Source organism: Trichoderma atroviride, chromosome 3, assembly GCF_020647795.1.
Source record: "Trichoderma atroviride chromosome 3, complete sequence".
In the NCBI taxonomy this organism is placed as follows: Eukaryota; Fungi; Ascomycota; class Sordariomycetes; order Hypocreales; family Hypocreaceae; genus Trichoderma; species Trichoderma atroviride.
In genome coordinates this window covers 4380228-4396361 of record NC_089402.1, presented here as the reverse complement: position 1 = coordinate 4396361, position 16134 = coordinate 4380228, and the positions used below count along the sequence as shown (strand labels likewise).

The following is a 16134-nucleotide window of genomic DNA, read 5'->3' as shown; positions in this document are numbered from 1 at the left end:
AAAAGAACGAGCGGGAAGGCTGACGCAACTGACGTAGATGAAACGTGATCGCATCTCTTTCTTATCTAGAATAGAGACAGACAAGACGCCTTTGGAATTATTATGTCACGCGCGTGTAAAAGCAATAGCAACAGCTGTTTGGGGAAAAGAAGAAGAAAAAAGCCACACTGGCGTGACGCAGACCCCTGTCAGATAACAAATGTTCCCTTTGCAGTGCGCTCGACTGCTAAGTTTTTACGACGACTGCAGGGAATATAGAGAGGGCTTGGCATGCTGAGAAAAGTGTGCTGGAAAAAGAGTCCAGACGGCAGAATTCAAAAGGATTCCCGGGTAATTATTTAGCTGCTTAGAGCGGGATGGACGGTGTGTGACAGAGCTTCATCATTGCATGTATCTATTGGGCGATGTCTTGTGTTGAAAAGGTTGTTGGGTGATGAGACATGGGCCGGACAAGGTGGATGAAAGAAGCAATGGCCGCGGGCATCATCTCCGTACAGTAAGACCGGAGAAGAGCTGATTAGTGACTATTGTCAATCACATATCTCGTAAAAAGAAGCCATATAGGCTGGATAGTAGTGATGTACGCCTCAATAGATGCCCAGGTCAATACATGTAAATAATATCTTGTGGCATGAATAACATTTTGATCTGTGATATAGGACCCTCACAAGCTACAGCTTTAAAAATAAAGCTTCAGGCGATGAAACATTGCTGCCGTTAAACTCTCACTGTGGCCTCGCTCACATGGCACGTTCCCCTCTTTCAATAAACGTTGCCCGCCAGCGCAAAAGCCAAAACCAAGCCCAGCCCGCGGCTCCTGCGAATGGAGGCGTCTAGCTCCACTGCTCGCCATCGTCTCCAAATCAAGCCAGTTACACCATCATGATACACTTGATTCAAAGTATCCAAGGAGAAGATTTCGCATCAAAGGCACAAGAAGCATTGCAGCGCCCAGCCATTGCGGCTCAGGAGTCGGTATTCCAGCATTGGTGCATTACGACGAATACGACTTCTTATACGCCAGCCAGAATGCTCCCAGGCCCTTGTCCTGGTACTCCAATAGACTTTCCGCAATGGCATGCGGCGGGCTTTTAGCGCAGGCCACAAAGCATGGCACGGTATTATTGCATGCTGCTAGACATGTTGGTGCTACTGTAGGTCCCCCTCAACTCAACACATGAACCAAACATGGCACACACGCTTTGCCGCAACTAGCAGCGGCATGGCCTCGGCCTCGCCACTTTGCCCAGCTTGGGGTCTCTAATGTGGTTGCTTATTTTTTTTTAAACCTCTTGGCTCTCTCACCGGAGAATTTTACTAAAGAGGTGCCTGCAGCTGACGCGTGGATGTGACCAAAAAAAAGGCTCCTCGCACTTTGCAACGGTCTGCGACTCGACTCAGTTTAAATAGCTCCCGCTACCCCATTTACTCCAAATGGCTTTTCTCCTGTCAATCGTCTCTTCTCACAAGTCCAGTCTTCTCGTTTGACTGTAGCTTGTCTTCGTTACTGGCTTGTTGCGACGCTTGCTGCCTTGTTGGCGGTGTTTCTCCTCATTCGCTTTTCGTATTGAATAAGACTGTCTACCTTGATAGCCCCAAATCAAGTATACGTTGGCAACGCGGCATCCATTCGTACAATCACCACCAGCAGACTAATCGGGTAGTCTGCTCTCCTCTCACTTTGAAGCTATAAGCACGCTTTTATTCGAAGCGTCTAGGAACAGACGAATTTGGGACGATTTGGTGTTGCGTCTCTCGTTCATCCACTTTTTCCCTCTCGCCGTCACGTCCGGACGTCCCGTCTATTAGTCGCAGTCCACATTAAGAAAAACCACACGAGTTCCATCGGCTGCGACATTTTCCCATCCTTCTATTCTTCGTTTTTCATCTGTCAACATGGACGACCATTTAGATAAAGATTGGGTAAGTTTGCTGCAATTCACAGCTCCCTCCTCCTGTCATCCGTCAACACCATCCTCAGCATGCTGCCCTGCTCCATCACCGATCTGCCGTCCATCACTTTGTGCCCTGCCAAGCAGAAGCTGCTCCGTCTCGTCGTCGCAAATGCCCTTCGTCACCTGCAGTTGATCCGCGCCGATCGCAAACCAGGGTCATCCCACGAGCGAACCCTGAACGACGCAACCAGGCAAGGATCCCGGATCCCGCCCGCCCACCGAGCCTGGAGCGCTGCGTTGCGTCACCAATTCGGCGTCAGCGGGGCATGGATAGCGAAAAAAGGGTTCAGGTGGACCTGCGCCGATCGGATGATGCTGCTTGGCTCAGCAGGCTTGATGCTGCGTGTTGTGCCGTATTTGCTGCTTATTGTTCGATCTGGCAAGGCCATCGAGCCCTTCTTCTCTTTTCGCCGGTCTTCGTTCAAAGCTTCTTGCAGCGTCCCCTGTGATTAGCCCGCAAGCCATTTCGTCATTCCCCACTTCCCACGCCTTATATCAAGATGCTTTGTCTCCATCGCATTGGGCCTTCCACTTACACCAGAATTAAATCAATCTAGCACGTCAATTGCGTGTCATAACACGAGGAAACTCTAAATAACTGACACGCTTTAACTCAGGCCCGAAAGTATATTTTAGACCCTCTCACTGCTCCTGAGCCAAACCAAGAAACTGGGCCTGGATCCTCTCACTTTAATCACTATCGCGCATCTCTGCAAGCTCAATCGTCTTCACAACGACAACAACAACGACAGCATCATCGCCAGGAATCAAACCCAGATTCTCGCTTCAAACATAAATCCATGAGATTGTCCGGCGACACAATGCAGCCAGAAATGAGCGACCAAACTGATAAATATCCCACACCACCCCAATCAGGGAGCCCAAACCGAAAGTTCCACCCGTCAAATCCATTCGCCTCATCCGACGGATCAGCCGACATGGTCGAGGATAAGACGCTCATCTCTCCGCCTGATTCTCCCAACGCAGACCGCGCGACAAGAGCGCATCAACGCCAATCAATGAATAGCTTTTCGCCAACCCATCGACAGGGCCCTCGTTCAGATCCCGGTCACGGTCCCAGCCGCAGTCGCTCTCTCCACGAGCGCTTCCCCGGAGACTTGTCCCCAAGGCCCCTGGACGTCATTAGGAACGATGCCCGGGCTGCTGAACGGCCACACCGCCACCGGAAACGCATCTCCGATGTCGACCAGATTGATGCCCTCGATACCATCGGCGGCACGTATCACCACGGCGGACCGTATGATGCTACGCTCATCAGCCGCAACCTGAATAAGAAATACTCGCCGGTTGCCGCAGTCCAGGACTCAAACATGGAAACTCTGCGAGCCACACCTCGGGAGTTCATCGTCGACAGCTTGGAGCGTCATCTGCCCCTTCAAGGGACTGCGACCGTTCCTTCTGGAGGCATGGATCTTTCCGGCAGACGGCTGAGCTACGAAGAAGGCCCCGACCTTATGCGGGAACCAGATGCCCCCGGTGGCGCATACAAGCGTTGGGATCATATGGTACTACCACCCTCCTTTTTTCCTCTGCCAGAAGAGACTTTTGAAGCAATGCTTACACAGTTTTAGAAATACCACCCCGACGACCTCAAAGGAAAAGGAGAACCTTCTTATACCTTTGAAAAGGACCTGAAGGAAAAGAAGCGCGTCCAAAGAGGCGAGCCCGATGAGATTGAAATGCAGTCCGGCCTATACAGTCGCGGCGGTCCATCCAAGCACCAGCGCAGCATCAGCATTGCCTTTCGCGACAACTCTTCGTCTAGCGGAAACGCTTATAACAACAGCGACTTGCAACGCCGGAACTCTACCGGCAAAAAGTTGAGCAACGGTTTGAAGCGACGATGGGGCAGTCTCCGTGAGAAGACAAAGGCATTGGTCAGCGAGTAACCTCGGCGAAAAACTGAGCTCTCGTAAAAATAGCAAATGTCTACGTTGTGTATATGTTTTACTATGTTTTTTTTTACAAGAAAAGGGTCAAGGGCTTTTCATGTGGATATGATTTAAATACGGCGTATCAAGGCTATGAGATTGGTTCCAAAGGTACTTATTGTGTGGAATCGGATGTATTATAGAGCGCTGAATGGCAGGTTATTATTTTTTTGGATCAGGAATTATATATATTTATTCCAAGTAAGGGTCAAATGAAAACAGTCGATCGAGTTATCTGCTGTATGAATCAAGACCTGTCACCATGTGCTGTCCTTTAATACATCACCTCTGTAGTTCAAAATACGTCCAAAGTTTTCATTCCATGGCTATATGATATATTGTCGAAGCCATGTCCTATTCCTATCGCGATCAAGTGCCAAGTTTCAACGCTTAAGCTATACTCCATCCATCTGCCATGTGTATTCATCTCAAACATATGCAAGCCCACTCCATCCCAAGACAGCCTCCAAATCCTCTCTCAACTCCATCACGCTGTCATACCCGCCCCTGCTCGCCACCTCGGCCCTCTTTGCGGCGCCCAGCTCATTCCACCGAGTCAAGATTGCGCCATCGACAATGGCGCGGCCAGACGCGGCCGTTTCGACGCCGACCATGCGCGACATGCCGCCTCCGCCCTCAGGGGCGCGGTGTGCTCTGGCGTGGAGGCCGCCGTGGGGGACGAGGGCCGGTAAGAGCTGGTTTGTGACGGACAGGAGCCGCCGGTATGCCGATTCGGGGAGGGGCGTCAGGGCGGCTAGAGAGCCTGATGGGGAGGCGAGGAGCAGCAGGTGAGGTTGTGGGGTTGAAGAGTCTTGTGAGGCCGTGGCGGATTGGGATGCGGGAAGAGTGCGTGGGAGGAGGAGAGTAGAGGTGGGAGGGTTGGGGGTCACGCTGAAGGTGGTGCGGTGAAGCAAGAGATGGCCCTGGAGGGATTTGGGGTCTTTGAAAAGAAAGGTTAGCATTCGTCAAGTTTCAGCTACAGTCAGTAGCAAGACGAGGGTAAAGAAAACTTACGTTCTGGGTTGAATTCGAGAACATGGATATCGCCATCCGCATCCACAGCAACCATGGACAAATCTTCACCATCGGGGAGGAAATCTGCTACCAGCAGCGGTAAAGACCCGCTACTCTTGCCAAGCACCTTGAAAGTATACGGCTCCTCGGTGTATCCAGCAAACCACAGTCCCTTAAATGCGTCTGCTATCAGACACAAGCCGGTGCCGGGCAACTCTCGTGCTGATGCTACGTGGCAGCTCATGTCTAGGAAAGCCACCGGAAGCAATGAGCCGTCCTCCTTCAGACCACGCACCATGCATTTCTGGCCTTGCGCCATCAGCATGAGGCCTTGAGTGCCAATTTCAGACAAAGCCGTCACACCACCACGGGGGATTTCCTCTTTGGCTAGAAGCTTGAGTTTCTTGTTCGTCTCTGGTTTACCCGGCTCAGGGATGACGGTTACAATGTCGTAAACCTGTACGCGTCCTCGGGTGGGGAGATCTTCGCCCCTTGTCAGGGCAGTGCCCACTGCCAGAAGCATCCTGCGTTCTTTTGTCTCCTCCGATACTTCGAGATGCAAAGTCTTCATGCATTCAATGGACTCGCCAGGCTCCATGTCGATTGAGTGAATAACAGTCCATGTGACGGGGCTAATGAGCTTGAGGCTTCCTCTAACCGTGGAAGGATGGAACGAGAGCGATTCTTTGGCCCACTCCTTGTGGTAATCGTCATCCTTTGGCAGCTCAAAGCCTTCGGTCACTGCGCAGCCTGCTATGTACGTTTCGGTAGGATGGTGGTAGGCAACGTGGCGGACATCGTTTCCTAGTGGAACCTTCTTGACCGAGACGCCCAGCTCTGTAAAATTAGTTTTGCTCGGCAGCTGTGTAACCCTGGCAATTCCCTCGGAATCTGAGTAGATGAAACCCCTATCACAGCCTTCGGTATTAAAAGTGCTCATGCCGCGAACGCCAAGACCTTGAACCCCAACCACTCTGGGGACGCTTTTGCTGCTCTTCAATATGAAAGCTGGCGAAGGACCGGGAAGGAACACGGTACTGTAGCCTCCCACATTTGCGCAAATCCTCAGGGGAACATAGCGCGGTTGCTGTGCGGTGTCCTCTAATGGATCTTCTACGGTGCTCTTAGCCAAGATAGAGTTCGCCGATTTTTTGAAGAAGAGGGTGTCCGATAAGTTGCGAGTAGGTGAATCGGTCGGCAGGCGAATGGGCTCGTAAATGGTGAGATCATCAGTAGAGTGACGCAGCTAGCGAGCCTTCTTGTTAGCTATCGTCAACAGTTGATAACAGAAGGATACATACAATTAGATAAGGAGAGTAGTGGACGGTGTCTCCAAGGTCTGCCACGACAAGTTCCGTCAGGGCTTCTCGTGAAGCGACTTTCTTGGCCACAAAATCGGCTGAGAGATGGGGAGGTATGGATGAGAGTCCCTCAGCTACATAGACAGGCTTTGAGAGATCCGGCAATGCGTAGATCTGTAAGAGTTAGCTCGTGTGATAGTAATCTTCAAGTCTTCCTAAGCAAATGCCGCTTACATGTAAAGCTCCTGCGGTATTGAGCAAGAACATCATGACCTCTTCACCTGATTTCTTGGCTTGATCGCCCTGATTTGCCTGAAAGACGCCCTTGGTGTCCTTGTATAAGCAACCGGCTGCCCACTTTGTGGATGTAAGGCCACTGTCGGTCTTCTCAATCTCTTCAATCTCATTGTTGCTGTCGATTTGTGCGAGGAAAACACTTGCGTCGTCACGAATGATGAGCAAGTAGGGGTCAACGATACTTGCACTGACGGCACGGGGTTCCGCGCCGGTTTCTTCGTCAAGCATGGGTAAAATTTGGATCAAGCCCAGATCTTGATATCAATTAGCAGCTGCACTACAGTCTCGGGCGTCATTCAACTTACCTCCATTATAGCACCGAACTTCCGATTTGAGCACCTGGATCACTACCATTTGATTTCCCATTGTGCCAGCCTCAACCGTAAATCCAGCAGCCGGCTCAAATTCCGTCTCTTTCAGCGTCTCAAAGCCCGCAGCTGTTAGTGCATATACGTCGGAGGTTTCGTAGCCATCCAGATCGATCTTGGCAACAATCATGAACTTGTCATGCTGGATAGGAGCGTCGTAATCGCCCGCTGCCCCGGCATTCGTGCCCAGTGATTTCGGAACTGGCTTCTTTACACACATTGTCCAAAACCCTCTGGCTTCCGGAAACTCAAATCGGCCAATAACTTTGGGCTGGATCTCGCGGTTGATGACTGCAATAGAGCCTGCCTCTCCACGTCCAACGGCACAGGCAAGTTGCAAGTCAGCCGAGACCCCTTTATTTAGAGTGGCTTCTTCGCTATCAGGTAAAAAGGCAGACTGCCCACATGTGATGTCTTGAATCGGCGCAATGCTGAGTAGGGTGTCGTGTATTCGAAAAGATATATCCCCGGACTTGACCGTTCCCCCATTGGCCGTTTGGTTGGGTTTAGTGGTAGCAGAGTCATCTCCGTACAAGTCATCGTCTTCTTCATCGTCTTCGAGGTCGAGTTCATCCACATCCAAAGCTAAATCTGTGTCTATCAGTCGGGATTTCCTGCGCTTTTCTTGCGTCTGCTTTCTCGACCATCCTAGCACGACTGAATCGCTCGTTTCACTCCCCAGGAAGAATGCATTCTTGCCTAGTCGAGAAATGCATGTGACTCTACTCTTGATGATATTGCCACCGCAATCTGCGCCCACCAGCTTGACGCCAAGACCAGATACCGTTCGTCCATCAATCTTGAAAGAAATGATGCCCAATCGACCATCATTTAATATTAAAAGTAACTCGCCGTTTTCGATAGCGAGCAACTCAATAGCACAGCTTTCAAGGCGCAAATTCAAGTCTGATTGGTCGGTCAAGTTAAAGGATGTTGCTAGCTTGGCCATAGGATTGATAGCCACGCCATTTGGTTTTCCAGACTGGTCAACATGGATCAGCTCATTCTGTCCAACTAGCAAAGCACCGCCAACAGGAGCAGGCAATGCGATGACTTTGTAAAGATCGTGCGGCAGGCCAGTCACCGATAAAATGGTTGTCGATGCTCTCTGTTGTAGGTCTAGAGTAAACACTTTGTACGATAGGTGGTCTTTTGAGCCTAGTGAAGAAGCAGGCGCTTGACTGGAAGAAAGGACACCGAAGGTGGGCTCGCGATACTCATGCAGAAAGGTGAGGTGCACAGGATGAAGCAGGCTCGGGTCTAGGAGGGGCAGACGCAAGACGAAAGACGGGGTATAAGCTGCTTCTACATTGTTGCCATCTCCGTTGGCAGCTGCTGTATGTTCCTTAACTGGCCGAGGCCCGTCTAGATCCTCGTCCCAGTCCTCCATCTCCAGATCCTCTTCAGACCGAGTAAACGGCAGAATGGCAAGGTTTCGAGTGCCGAATTTGAATGCGGCACATCTACTGCCAGGGTCTGCCTCAAGGTAGTTAACATACTCCCCAAAGACTTCTTCCCATGGTGATCCCTGCATCTCTTCCTTTTCATAATAGTGAATGGAGATGGTCTCCAGCTCGTTCTTCTTCGGATCCCATTCGGCCAGACACATCTTGGCCGCCTTGTACGCCAGCAACAGAGCCTCACCACCAGATGCGGTGTTTTTGGTCTTCACCCTTGCCAGCCCAATGACGGTTCCTGCGAGTGGAATCTCTGCGATGAGCACCAGCTTCGTATTGTTCGTCCGATCGGTTCGCATAAACATCGATTCGCCGCCCAGGAAGGAGGATTCGAGGCCATCGTCATCATTTACCTGGCGGTCAAACCGCGTTTCCGTCTCAGTCGGTTGGCTGGGCTGGAATTCGGGGTCAAGCTCGGTCGAGATAGCCTTGACCGTGAAGATCTGTAGTAGAGAGCCCTTTGCGACCACCAGATTGTTCGCGGTAGCAGATGTAAGAGGTAAGCTCAGGCATTGCGTAACGGCTGTGGGAGCCGTGAGCTCTGTGTAAACTTGCATTGCTGCAAGAGCATTTCCTCCGCCGTCTGACGAGCACGACTGAGTTTTGCTGCTATCAATGAGACCAGGCTTGTCGCAAAACAATTTCCGTTGAGGTGGGTATGTGCTATCCGGGGAGCTGCGTTGAGGCCGGCAGTGGCCTCCATAGCGGATCAACGCGCTGCCGTGCCGGGCTGCTAACAAACAGGCATGTGCTGGCGCCGGCTGTACCGAATACCCAAATTTTTGGCCATAGTACGGTAACGGCGCAGAGTAGCCACTACCCGGCCTTGCTTAGGCTGCCCCTTCAGCTGCTGTTGTGGGGGCTTTCAGCTCTAGCTCAGGCACCAGATGTGCCTGAAAGAGCTCTAGAACAGGGAGTGCATGTGCTGAGACAGCTCGTGATGCTGGCATTGCGTCACAATCCAGACAAAGTCAACGCCCGCCACGCGTTCCGAAAGAAACAACACGGAACGCTTACAACAATCCCATGACAGATACATCAAACTGAAATTTGCTCGCCATCAAGGAGTCTTCAAAAATAGCACGAATCACGATTGAATCACCAAATCGCCCACCATGGCCGACGCAGGCCACGTCCAAGCCGGTTTAATATGGTTGGCGTATGCGGTGGCCATCTTGCTATGCCTCGGGGCTGCGATTATCACGACATTCACGTGGCAAACGCCCATCGATCGCTCGGCGATGGTCAGCATAGTGGCCATCGTCAGTCTCACATCTCTTCTCGCGACCGTCTTGCTTCTTCCTGTCGACATCGCCCTAGTTTCATCCACAGGGTCTTCAAGCCTAGGCGCCAAGAAAGATTGGGCCACGCCAAAACGAGTTGCGGATATTCTCTTGACTCTCAAGATTGTGTATTACTCGCTTTATAGCTTTGATGCTCTTCTCTGCCTCTTGGCAATTCCGTTTGCATACTTCTGGTATGAGGAATACGATGAGGTTGCTTTCGAAGAGGAGGGCCGCACGTGGAAGGGCCGCTTTTGGGCTGCCACCAAGTATACCCTATTCTTCGTTACCCTCACCATCGTCCTCTTCCTTCTAGGCTTTTTCGTCCCTGCAGCCGGTGGCAATAAGGGTCATTGGGATCTCGATTACTACAAGGGCCTACTGTCTCAAAATCATGGCGAGAAGGCGCTCACTTTTGCTCTTGGTCTTTTGGTAACGCTGGGAACCTTCCTCTATGTTATTTACACCAGCGCAGGACTTGCTCTCATGCCAGTCTCTTTCATCAAATCAGCGCCCCCAATTTCAGCGCCGCAGCTTTCAGCTACCACAGCTTCACAGCTCGAGCAAAATCGAGAGCGCCAGCGCCAACTTGAGCTGCGTAATGCAGGCCGCGAAGATGGCATGCCACGTAAGGATAGAAGGGAACTGGATGCTCTCGTCAGAGAGGAACAGACTCTGGTTCGGCGCGAACGCCTTGCTGCCGAGGCACTAGGTGAAGGAAAGAGTCGAGTATATCAGATTTGGCTCAAACTGTGCGCGCTTGTCAGACCCATCAAGATGCTCGGTGGAATTCTACTCTTGATTCTCGCAATTGTGATCTGGGTATCCATGTTTATCACAGGCATCGACAAGGCCAAGAACTCGATCTGCAAGCAGCGTTGTGGTTACATCCTTGGCGAAGTTCACATTTTCCAGCCAATGAATTGGATCTTTGTGAAGGCTGCCAAAGCATTCCCTGTCGATTACATCTTGATGGCTTCACTGGTCCTCATTCTCTTCAGCAGTTCTATCTCCGGTATTGCTGCCGTCGGTATACGGTTCCTCTGGATCCGAATCTTCCAAATCCGCAGAGGCAGGACAGCCCCGCAGGCCCTTCTCATTGCGACGGTCATGCTCTCGCTTATCACCTTGGCCATCAATTATGCCATTGCTATGTTTGTGGCTCCGCAGTATTCGTTTTACGGAACCCAGACGTTTTGCACAAACGAGCCCGCGTATCCTGGAGCCCAGCCTAACTGCAAAAACCACCCAGAGTTAATTCGCCCTTGTTCCGACGCTCTCAATTACAAGCATGCCAAAGATGTGTGCACACCATCTATGATGTCTACCTTTTTAAATCGTATTACCATCACTTGGCCACTTTTCGGTATCATTGATTTCTGGGCACAGTATGTGTTCATGGGCATTTTCCTCATCGTCTTCATCACGGCGCTGGTGCGCACTCCCAGAGTAAATATGGCTGAGATTGATGAGTTTGCCGAGGCGGATGAAGAAGAAAGCCTTCTTGCTTCGACCAGCCGCCGGTTCGGTGCGACTTGGCAGGACGTCAGGGGACAGCCCGGGCAATCCGATAGGAATTCAAGGAATGGGCCCGTACTGATTCGAGGTTCACGACCACAAGGCAATTAGATAGGACAACAATCTTACAGAGCCTTTTTTTTTTTTTTTTTTTTTTTTTTTTTTTTTGTTATTTATAGCTATGGATTAGGGTTGGGAAATTGGGTGACTTAGATTGTCTTTGATGGGAAATGGTTTCGGGTCATGGTATTGCACGGCTTGGACATGGGAAGTTCGGAGTCAACATTGGCGAATACTCCATTATTAGCCTGTTTTTATCCCGGGAAAGGCGTGTATAAGCTGCTCTAGCTAAGAGACGCCCAGCCCGAGAGATTCTTTGCAGACATGATTTTATGACATTTTTTGGTCTTTGAGTCTTTTTTAATGAAATATCAAGCACCTAGCGCTACCCTTTGTTGGTCCTTTTTCCTTGCTCTGGTGAACTGGACAGCTTTATGGCTCCTATCGTCAAACGCAGCTGCTGGCCCGATATGCATCTCCCTCCAGCAGCGCGTGCAATAAGGATCATCATCACAGCCCAAACAACGTAGCGTAGCGTCATTAAGACAGACGGTGCACCAGGTATCGATATCGTCATCCGTGTAATCCGTCTTGCTGGTAAGTCGTTTGACAGGCTTGTCACGTGCAGAAGGCTTGGAACTAGGTACAGAAGGAAGAGAAAAGGAGTCGTCGGTGGGAGCTCGGAGAGCGGCCATGCGAGCTGTTATGTCGTCCATGTCAGCTGTAGCGCTGGCCCGTCCGGGGGATGACGCAGAAAGATTGTCGAGATTGGAGGGGAGTGAAGGAATGACAAAGTCTATGTTGGCAGAGCCGTTGTCTCCATCGTCCTGCTGGTCTTCTTCCTGGTTTTGAAGTGTAGGCTCGGCTTCATCGTCATCGTCTGTATTTCTCAAGGTGGCCTCAAGCTCTATTTCGTCCTTGAGCCTGGCGATGACGTCGTTTGCTTTAGATTGCATACGCTCGCCATCAGAATCGTCTGAATCCTCGACGGTCTCTTTCTCGTGCCCTCCCTCATCTTCGTCATCTTTCGGTATAGACAGTGATAGTTCTTCTAACAGCGCCTTGACTTGCTCATCGCTAGGCTCCGTCACCAGATTGTCATCAGCACTGACATCGCCAAGCAGCTCCTCCAACGTTTGATCATCTGTCGAGAACATAAAGTCCGCATCATCGCCATCTTCCAGTTCAGCCGGCTTCTCTTTAGATGCCGTATTTCCAGCCTTGGCGGCCCTTGATTCCGACGACGACGACGGGGGTATCACACTGGTAGCGGTCTTCTCCGTTTCGAGAGACTTCTGTCCTGGTGACGAGGCTGAGCCGCCATCCTGGGCTCGGAGTAACTTTAACCGAGCGGCGAGTGTGTCTTCTCTGGTTGTTGGCTTAGACCTCTCAATCACATCTACACTGAACCTGCAAATTATTTTAGCACTCATCTCTGCTTTCGTTTACCGAGAGTACGCCCAGCGGCTGGAATATCTTCTCGTACTTTATCGGAGCTGCTTGACTTGATGCGCCGGAGCTTGAACCCCGCAGCGCTTGTAGACGCTCTAACAGCGACTTGTCTACATCACCGGGCATTGTGTAAGGAGATTTATCATAGAATAGTTGACAATCTTGCTGTTGCTTATTTGTCAAGAGACAGAGAAATCCAACTTTGCAGCATTTCTTTGTAAAAATCCAAGCACGTTATCATATGCGCCCATGTGAGGTGATTAAAGTCAAAAGCATGATCAATCAGCACGCCAGCCCCAGCGCGCAAAGTCACGCGCCAGGCCGACGCTTTACTTAAGCCTCTCTGCTTCTCATTTCCTCGTCACCTTTACAGAGGTTCAAAATGCCTTTGCCTTTCTGCCTCTCGCTCTATTCTTCCGCCTTTTCGCATCTTCATAGCCATAACAGTGAAACAAGTAAAAACATATTTTAAAGTCACTCTTTACAAAGCAGCAGGTATAATCTTTAGCACTACTAGTAGCAAAGCATCTTAGCTTCGGATAGCGATAGGAGGTGACGACAGAGCCTTGCGATACGCCTTGAATAGCCTAAACGACGAGCCCGCTGCATGCTACCCAAATCCTCCAATAAATGCTCCAATGGCAGCAATGTGATATGCACTCCGCATGCATCTAGCTCAGCTTACATTAAGCTTATTGGCAAGACGACGTAACAATCCGCCAACCAGGGAGGAAACTTGATGTCGTATAAATGCATGACGATAACGCTCGCCACATTCATCCGTCCATGTCCGAACATCATCATGATTAATGAGCACCACCTGGTGAGCATCGCCTCCCTCAGTGGCCAGCCGCCACGGATTTGACGGAGGGATTTCATCACCTGCGTAGAATAGATTAAAGAGCACTGCCACCTTTTAATGAACTCTATAGTCATTACATTCAATGTTGGGTATTCACTCTAAAGCCGCCCTAAAACCGCCCCTAAGACTTTGGCTGCTATGGATTCCAAATCCTCAGCCCAACGCCCCAAATCTCCAGCAATGGCCGAAGCGCAAAAGCACTGCCCAACACAAACTGTAATTCAAAATAAGCATCTACCGTACAATGAAAGCCCAAAAAAAGCGCCAAGCCCAATCGTCAAATTAATTTTGTAGCACGTCAAGAGTAGTGACTGGTATTCGTAAAAACTGTTGGACATGAATGTTGAGAAAGAAAAAGTTCGGTAATCGTGAAAGCAAGCATTAACATAAGCAAAGTAAAGTAAAAGTACTGATCGGTGAAGGCTTCGTATTCTCAAGCCAAGAAGACAGCAACAAGCACAGCAGCGACAGCGGGCCAGAAGCCAATCATTTGAGCCATAGTTCTTATGCTGTTTGCGCTTGAAGCATTGGGGTCGTCGGCGGTCGTGCCGTTGGGCAGAGAACCATTAATAAGAAGGCTGTTGGTGCCATTGACCATGGCAACATTGACGACGCTCTTGTTGAGGCCATCGTAGCTTCCGTTTCCGACAAGGCTAACAAAGTAATCGGTGTTGTTGTTGTCGTCGCAGCTACAAACATCGTATGTGCCACATCCACAAATGACGTTCAGGGTCTCATTCCGGTTGCTGGATTCGTTGTGGAAGTGGTATGGCTGGTGGTATGGGTATAGGTAGGCACCGTACAGCCAGAGCCCAGGCCAGAAGGCGAGAGCAGCAGCGCCTCCCAGGAGCGCAAAGGGGAGGATGCCTCCTACCGGGCTTCGAGCACCGGCTTGGTAAGGAGTTCTCGCGCCGCCGCCGTAGAACTGACCGCCGCCGTATTGTGGTCTAGGCCCGCTTCCTCCACGAGTTGAGCCACCGACGTTGGAGCTGGGAGATCGATTTCCGCTGTAATCATGGTTAGGTCGCTTGTGTAAACGGGGCGGCAGGAAGAAGTTGGAGTACTTAGACGACCCAGAGTGCCCAGAAGATCCAGGGCGTCCAGGACGTTCAGAGTGTCCATCCTAGGGGAAAACATACGAACTGCCAGAGCTTCCAGAGCCACCTTTGGTGCCACCGCTTCCACTGCCACTGCTGCCACTGCCACCGCTTCCACTGCTACCGCTTCCGCCACTGCTTCCGCCCTTTCCACCACTGCTCCCGCCTCCTCCTCTTCCACCACCGCCGCCGCCGCCCTTGCGCTTGAACAGATCGTGCTCATCCGATTGAGAGGTGCCCTCTACTCTGACCACATGTCGAGGGCCGCCAATAGTGCTGGCGATGACAGTGGCCAAGAGAGTAGCTAGCAAGAAAGCGAGATTGAATCTCATGGTGCCAAGCGATAGCGATGCTGGCGGAGGTATTAAACGACGCGACCAGTATGGGTAGATGCAAGGTCAAGAAAACTAGAAGAAGATGAAACAGCACCGAAGCCTTTGGCCAAGACCCAGGCTATATAGAAGGGAGGGACACTACTGATGGGCCGAATTGGAATTAGGCGGCTTGGCATCACAAAGGAAAGCCCAGACCAGGTTTGGGGCAGCCGTAGTAGTTCACAAACGACCGACACGCGCCACAAACGTCGGTGCAAGTACCATTACGTCGAGACCCAGCCACCGGGCTTTAGGGAGCGCCATGCAGCTGCTAGAAAAGGCACATGCAGTGAATGAGTCGCAACTTTGCTCTGCTTGGCTGAGCTTGGGCGCGCCAAATTTTACTCCAAACGGCAGGTTACATGCCGCTCTGTGCCTTGCGTCCGGGCTTGAGCTTTGGCCGCCTCGCTAGCAGCCTTGCCAACAGCCTTGCAGGCCCTGTTATCTTCATGTTCAATGCCATAGATCAGTGTAATACTTGTCAATAGTATACAACATCAGTGCTTAGCGGTCCTTGGCAGAGGTGCGCAGCGCTCAAGCATTGAAGCTTATACCATGTCGTGGCGGTACAGAAACTGTGCGTTTAGAATACGCTCGCTCTTTTTAGTCTTACTGCATGCGCTAACAATTTGAAATACTACCAGGCGGGGGACAGAAAAACAGGGAATGCGAGGATTTTGAGCACTCGGAGCAAGATTATGCACATACATACAACTGCCAAAGCCGATAGCGTAAAAGGTGCTGATGTTATCGCTTTATACGCACGTATTTAATTTGCAGTCACTGTTTTTCTGCTTCCTGCTTGGCTATCAACTCCAACTACGTCAGGAATTGTAAGCACTTATGCGAATCGAAGGCGGTGTAGATGCCTTTACCGCATCTTAGAACAACGAAGAGAGCCTAGTAAGTCCGACGGAATATTCCTGAACGAGAGAAAGGCTTTATATGTATGTATTTGCAGATCAGATGGTCCACCCGCGCGCGCGTGCATTAGCTTCATGTTTAATAACACCCTATTCAGCGACTCAGTTTCTAGAATACTTAGCAGCGCAAATTCTGAACATATTACCAACTCCCGAAACTGCAACACTATTACGCGGCATGTACAAGCAAGGAACAGATCCTTAGAGGCCGAAACATAGTA

General features: G+C 50.8%; 5 protein-coding genes across 5 annotated transcripts; 2 read left to right on the top strand and 3 right to left on the bottom strand.

The window, feature by feature from the left end:
* Positions 1 to 1058: 1058 nt before the first annotated feature.
* TrAtP1_006718 (uncharacterized protein) lies at positions 1059 to 4111 on the top strand. The gene is made up of 3 exons (XM_014082445.2): positions 1059 to 1923; positions 2573 to 3481; positions 3548 to 4111. The coding sequence occupies exons 1-3, from the start codon at positions 1897 to 1899 to the stop codon at positions 3863 to 3865; spliced, it is 1254 nt and encodes a 417-aa protein (XP_013937920.2). The 5' UTR covers positions 1059 to 1896; the 3' UTR covers positions 3866 to 4111.
* Positions 4112 to 9005, bottom strand: TrAtP1_006717 (uncharacterized protein). Its single transcript, XM_014082446.2, has 5 exons — positions 6825 to 9005; positions 6457 to 6773; positions 6223 to 6396; positions 4922 to 6167; positions 4112 to 4847 (listed from the first exon to the last, which is right to left on the bottom strand). Exons 1-5 carry the CDS (start codon positions 8899 to 8901, stop codon positions 4336 to 4338), a joined length of 4326 nt encoding a protein of 1441 aa, XP_013937921.2. The 5' UTR covers positions 8902 to 9005; the 3' UTR covers positions 4112 to 4335.
* A 454-nt stretch (positions 9006 to 9459) lies between these two features.
* Positions 9460 to 11256, top strand: TrAtP1_006716 (uncharacterized protein; the record flags this gene model as incomplete). Its single annotated transcript, XM_014082447.2, has 1 exon — positions 9460 to 11256. One exon carries the CDS (start codon positions 9460 to 9462, stop codon positions 11254 to 11256), a length of 1797 nt encoding a protein of 598 aa, XP_013937922.2.
* A 64-nt stretch (positions 11257 to 11320) lies between these two features.
* On the bottom strand, positions 11321 to 13104 carry TrAtP1_006715 (uncharacterized protein). The gene is made up of 2 exons (XM_066113242.1): positions 12692 to 13104; positions 11321 to 12615 (listed from the first exon to the last, which is right to left on the bottom strand). The coding sequence occupies exons 1-2, from the start codon at positions 12781 to 12783 to the stop codon at positions 11577 to 11579; spliced, it is 1131 nt and encodes a 376-aa protein (XP_065969328.1). The 5' UTR covers positions 12784 to 13104; the 3' UTR covers positions 11321 to 11576.
* Positions 13105 to 13952: 848 nt separating this feature from the next.
* Positions 13953 to 14948, bottom strand: TrAtP1_006714 (uncharacterized protein; the record flags this gene model as incomplete). Its single annotated transcript, XM_014082450.1, has 2 exons — positions 13953 to 14526; positions 14659 to 14948. 2 exons carry the CDS (start codon positions 14946 to 14948, stop codon positions 13953 to 13955), a joined length of 864 nt encoding a protein of 287 aa, XP_013937925.1.
* Between the last annotated feature and the right edge of the window lie 1186 nt (positions 14949 to 16134).